The 6,000-nt window shown below is 53.6% G+C and overlaps 1 protein-coding gene across 1 annotated transcript in view; it reads right to left on the bottom strand.

Annotated features, from left to right (window-relative positions):
* Positions 1-339: 339 nt before the first annotated feature.
* Cntn2 (contactin 2) overlaps positions 340-6,000 on the bottom strand; it is a 29,970-nt gene continuing 24,309 nt past the window's right edge. Inside the window, exons 20-23 of the mRNA XM_036201780.1 lie at positions 5,581-5,767; positions 5,148-5,260; positions 4,637-4,805; positions 340-4,246 (exon numbers count right to left, since the gene is read on the bottom strand). Coding sequence (XP_036057673.1) covers positions 4,143-4,246; positions 4,637-4,805; positions 5,148-5,260; positions 5,581-5,767 — 573 coding nt within the window. The 3' untranslated portion in view covers positions 340-4,142. The remainder of the gene's footprint in view (positions 4,247-4,636; positions 4,806-5,147; positions 5,261-5,580; positions 5,768-6,000) is intronic.

The raw sequence follows: 6,000 nt of genomic DNA, 5'->3' as shown, positions 1-6,000 counted from the left end.
GTTGGGGTCATTAATCTCCTCATGGGAGGGGACTTTCCTTTGGGACAAGAGAGTCAACACTTCCAATGTATTGAAGTCAGGGGACCTGAAGTGGCTCTTTTCTCCCAGTGTGCTGACCACCATTAGGTAAAACCTGCTCAGGTTGGTCGAATGCCAGGTGCACTCTGCTGTTGCCCGCCTGCAAGCCCCCTGGCCTGTCTTCCCTCGGGTTAGAGGAAGCAGTCTGTACGGCTTCCTCAGAGTTGGCGGTGTGATGGGTGGACGACCTGGTTGCAGAACAGGCCTAGGAGGCACACTTTAATGAGATGATGAGGACCCCAGCTGCTGCCAGCCGCCTGGGCAGGTTGAGAAAACATCTTTATTTAAGAACTGCTTGCTACCAGAGTCAATAAATATTACAAGAGTGAGAACAGTGGGCTGGGGTGGAGGGGCTGCATTTGAACAGGAACTGTGATCAGTGATCCAATGAAGCCCTGAGATCAGAGCTGTGTAGGCTCTGGAATGGGGGCTAAGTTTGGAGGTATCTGGTGCCGAGGCAGATTGAGTCTCCTCTAAAGAAATTACAGGCTGTAGGCCTCTGAAGCTGCCTGGGGCTCTGGACAAAGCTGTCTGACCCATTCTGTTCCTCTCCAGTTTGTCTTTAATGCCCTGCTTTCCCAAAGCCTGTGACCATATGTATGTACAGGGTCAAGAGGTACAACCCCACCCCCAGCTACGAGCACTGTTCCCAGGGAGCTGCTTCAAGCCCTTTAGGGTCCCCTAATGCCACCTGGAGATCCCCTCGCTAGGTTTGGTCTCAGCAAGACAGAACACCACACTTGAACTAGTAACAGGTATGAGGACTGCTGTTCGTCTGGCGTACCGGAGCCCTATTGGCTATTGGACACTAGGAAAAGAAAAGGTGCCTCTGTTTCTGGAAAAGCATGAGTGGGGGTGGGGTTGCACCCTCACTAGCCACATTGAGCTCTTGGCCTGCCGAGGATGGCTTTTGGGACTGCAGAGAGGCAGTGCCCACTGGGGAAGGCACTAGTTTGTAAGGACTGCTCTGTGGTGGATCGTTCCCTTCCATGGCTTTTGTAAGCTGTAGGGACCTTAGCAGGTGGCACCTCTAAAGCTTCCCTGTGTTAGGCATTTTGATTCTTGAGATCTCAGCTCCAGAAGGACTCGGCACCTCCTGCCCCTCAAATCGGGACTTCACCCATCCGAGATCCTGAAAGAACACTCAAATTCCCCAAAGCTTACTCAAAAGAAGCCCCTCCCTCATTCCGTGAGGCTTTTCTGACCTTGACTTCATTCTCTTCTGCCCTTAAGACTCTCATCATCCCTGCCCTGTAGCCCCCCTGCTCCCCTACTGTTGGGGTCTCCTGCTATTTTGGACAGCAAAACCACTCTCCTCTGGACCATCAGATGGCAAGGAACAGATAGCTCAGTGGTGTCCTGAGTCCCTGTATGACAGAACAGAGAGCACCCCCGTCCCCCAGTCCCTCAAGAGTTCTCCGTAGGCAGCTCTGTCCCTAGCCCTTAGGGCATCCTTGCCCGATAAGCCCAGCCAGAGTGCTTGTTTGTGGCTGTCCCTTTTACCTCTTGTGGTTTAGTGTGAATGGATGGAACCTCTAACAGTCACGGCCATAGCACGAGCCTAGCCACCAGCTTCCCCAGCCTGTAAAAGTCAGGAGGACGCTTGGCCAGGCAGGGCCTCTGAGAAGCCGTTTAATCTAGCCCTCTTTTCCAAGCCAGTTAGGGTCCAAGTTTCCTCAGCTGGAGTCTGTCCCGTTTATTTGCTCACATGTTGGTGAGCCACCTGCGGTCTTTTAAGCCATAGCTCACACTCCACTTGAAGCCTCAGGCTGCTGGCACAGCTCCACATCCTCCCAAATAAATTCTACCTGCACAGGGCTAAGGTTTTCCTCTTCTGGGGTCTCCAGCAGCTTGCCTGCTTTTCATGGACCTTATTAGAAGAAATGCTTAGGGGTTGTAGCCTCCCACCTCCCTACCTAGGTCCAGTGCCAAACCAGCTTACCCTAGATACCCATTTCTCCAGCACCCTCCTGCTGCCCAAGGCAGTGAAATAGGTAAACCTTGGAAGGTTTCTTTCAGTTGCCCCTTTCTGGGACTAGCTGGTGCTTTCCAGGGCTAGGCCTCAGCCAGCATGGGGTGGAGAGGGATGCTAGACCAACTTTGGGGTCTCGGTGAGGGAGAATGATCACATGGCTGGCTGATCCTCTAGCACCCCTGTATGTGAGGTGCTAGGAGCAGAAGGGGATTTGATCAGCTCCAGGAAAGCAGTCCCTAGCCAGGGCTAGGTTTGGGGGGGGTGGTGGTAGGGAGAAGGTGTGCGAGGGTACATCTTTAAAAAAGTGTAGTGGGTAAATACTAACATAAACCTGCCCAGGAAAACAGAGCAGGGCTTAAAGTTTAAAAAACCATAACAAAATAGAGCTCTAACTGTAAACTACAGAGATGGGCCATGGAGCAGCAGGGCAGGTACCTCTCGAGTCACCTGCCCTGCTGCTCCTGAAGGCCTAGGGCGTGGACACTGGGGTTTCCTGCTCCTGCTGCCTCAGGGTCCTGGGCTCAGGAACTCTGTCCCTGCTTTGGCCTCTTTTCTTGGAGCAAAGATGAGGGCCTGAGAGGCTTCCAGCCAGCGCCACTTGTTGAGTTCCCAGCAGAAACCTGCCTTGTGGCCGATGGCTCCTGGAATCTGCCTGGATTGGGTACCTCCATGCTGATCTTCTCATCAGCTGGAACCTCTTGAAGCAGAGGGCTCATCCTCCAGAGGCCTCAGCCACCTTAGTGACCAGGCTGTGACAACTCAGTTCCATACCTCCTTCCTCCATAGAACCTCCTATAGATAGGCGGAAGACTCTGATGCTTGGCCAAGCCTTGTTGCTTGTAGGCCATGTGACCCTAGGAAGTCCCTAACCCTCTCTGGACCTCCATTTCCTCATCTGTTAAGTGCAGGGTATGGGTCAGTCAAGCTATATAAGGCCTCTTCAGTTCTGATAGTCTGGTCTGTCACTGGTAATGTACCCTGAACTCAAGGTGGGCTGCCCCCTTTATTAACCCCCTTTTCTTCTGGGGAATCAAGAGAGTAGCCGAGGCAGTTTTGGGGAGCAGATGTGGCCAGATGGTGGAGGGTATTCCTGGAAGCAGGCAGGGCCACATTGATGCTGGCCCTTCTCAGAGGCCTTTCCATCCCAGGACAGAGAATGGATGCTGTGTTGAAGGTTGGTTTCCAGGGCCTGCAGTTATGGGAGGTGGAGACAACAGCAGGTCTATAGCAGAGCTGAAGGGAAGAGAGTGGCATTCAGCTGGACATCTCCTGCCCATACCCTGGAGGGGCCACGAAGGAGGCATCTCGATGGGGCAAGGCAACTCCTCAAGGCAAGCCCTTTAGTCACCTAGCTACCTGGAGTGGCTCTGTCACTCTGTCATTCAGTCTGGAGGGTGACAGGGTTGGGTTGGCAGTGCTGGCTGAGAGGGCAGTGCCACCTGCCTGGTGGATAGGCCTCGGGCCCAGGCTAGTGCCCTTTCCATCAGGTGCTGTAGTCTCTCAACCCCTTGAACTCCTCTTTAGGAGCCTGGGGCCTGGTTCTTGGCTACCAAGCAGGAAGCACTGCCAGGGAGCCATGGGAGACCATGCTAGGACCAGCTGTGCTGCACCTCCAGTGAGGACTAGAAGAGGCTCCTCTGTTTCATAGAGGGCCATGGATATCCCAAGCTTGCAGCCCGCTGCTACCTGCGTTCCTGCTGGGCCTGGGGATCTGATCTCAGATGGCAGTGCCCACGTGTGGCCCCAGAGGGCCATCTGCTTGATCTGAAGATGTATATTAAATGCCTCCTGCCCAAAGGCCTGTTCCTTCTGTCCAGGACCCTGAGGGGTCTAGGCTTTGGGCCTAGTGTTATCATGGAAGTCACTGCCCAGTGCCTGGTTCAAAGAAAAATTCCTCGTATGGTTTCCATCCTGTGGCAGAATAGAAATATCCTACCTCCTACATAAAGGGTACTGTTGGGAGTAGGTATCTAAGTCAACCACTCTCAGGCACAGTGTTGGACCACCTTGGCGCTGGAGGGGGGCTGTGGCCAGTGGCTGTGTCCGTTAGGGTAGATATCCAGCTTGGGTGTGGCAGGCAGTGATAAGATCAGAGCTTCTGGCAGCCGATGAGCATCAGAGTCACCACACAAGAGAACATGGGGCCAGGATGGGTGGGGCGGACTGCTGTGTTCTCCACCATCATGCTTGTGCCTGAAACCAGCAGTAAAGATTGTGTGGCTGGAGTCCCACCCACCCAGCCCTACCCTCACAGTAGGACTGAGAGATCTCTTGGGTGTGCAAAGGGGAAGAGCTGAACACCACTGGTGTTCCTGACCTTACTCATACAGCACTGGCTAGGGCCTTTGCTCTTGGTCTCTAGCCCCTTGCATTCCATAAAAGAGGTGCACTTTCTTCCACGCCTTGGAGTGGTTCTGGGGTGGGGGAGGGACAATGACATGGGTACTATGCATTCTTGCCTGCCTGCCTTTTCCTTTCTCCTTGGAGGTCTAGGTTAGAGTTGGCTCCTGGGGACAATCCCTTCACCAGTATCTGGGGACCAGTGCTGCTGAGGGGTAGAGACGGGGAGGGGAGAGGCAGTACCTCCATTTCTCACAATGTGGACTTCTGCAGGGATCCCGTCCCCTCCTGGCCCTGTGGTTCGAATCTGTACCAGGGCATAGCCAATGTCTTCAGGCACTGGGATTTCTATCCAGTTCTTGCTGGTGAGGTGGAGTGTAGGAGTTGGGTGTAAGTCATTCTGATACAGCATCTGTGGGATAGAAGTTTGCAGGTACAGCTTCCTAGACCCTCGAGGTTTTGCCTTTTTGCCTCCTTCAATTTCCCATTGTCCGGGCTTCTCATTGGTGGGAGGCAAGTGTGCAAGTAGCCAAAAAACTCTCCTCAGACTCCCAGCCCTTCCCATTCTGCAGCTGAACCATGTACCTATTTTTATAGTCTCTACCCAGAGCACCTGGGCTTCATGTCTCTCCTAGCCCCAAATGCCACACTCCAGTTTCTCAGATCCTTCTTGCTAAGGATGGCGGGTCTCTGTGACCACTGGGAAGATGGGAGCAGTTTCTCCCGATGGCAGACCTGTGTGTCCCTTTCTCACCTTGTAGCCGGTGACTGTGGATTCGTTTCGGAGAGGTACCACAGGGTCCCACTTAAGGCTGAGGCTGGAGCTTGAGAAAGTCCAGGAGATGTTGCCAGGAGGTCGCCGTGGTGCTGCCGGGGGAGGGGAGATGTGAGACACGGTCATATGCTTCCATGTCTACACCTTACCACTAGCCAGCCCCTTTCTGATGCCTGCCCATATAGCAGGAATTCTCAGAACCATCTGTCACCATGAAAATCCAGAAGTGGAAGAAGGGAAAGATGCCTTAGAAGCTATGCCTCCACTTCTATATTTCAGTAGGTCCTCTGACCTGCTTCTGCTTGGAGCAGGCCATGTCGAGGGAATAGTGAGTGTTTTACTAGATAAACAAAGGCCCTACAAGTCCCTACCCCATGACACATGCCTTCCCTTATCCCTGGCAGACACTCACGGGGCTTCATGGTCACGGCATCAGCTGAAGGGCTAGCTGGTCCAGTACCGGCCCGGTTGTAAGCCCTCACAGTTACGTGGTACTTGGTGTTGGGGTTCAAGCCAGTGACTCGGGCACTGGTGTCTAGCCCCGCGGTCCTCACTCGGTCAGCGGCTGCCTCGTTGTCTCCGGCTTTCCAGTAGCGAATCTAAAAGGGGGCAGGATATGCTAAAGTGTATGGCAAAGCTTTTGGCTACCCAGTCCCCATGCTTCTCTCCCACCCGGGCTGGTCCTGTGGTAGACTGTGGTTTGATCATCTGCAAGCAGGGTCATGTGGCTACAAGCCCCTGCATCTATGAATACTCAACAGTGTCTAGTCCAAGGGAGGTGTCCAATATATGGGATAAAAGAGGAAGTAGGTGGCTAGTGGGGAGATGATCC

Source organism: Onychomys torridus, chromosome 11, assembly GCF_903995425.1.
Source record: "Onychomys torridus chromosome 11, mOncTor1.1, whole genome shotgun sequence".
Classification (NCBI taxonomy): Eukaryota; Metazoa; Chordata; class Mammalia; order Rodentia; family Cricetidae; genus Onychomys; species Onychomys torridus.
This window is presented reverse-complemented; position numbering and strand designations above follow the sequence as displayed.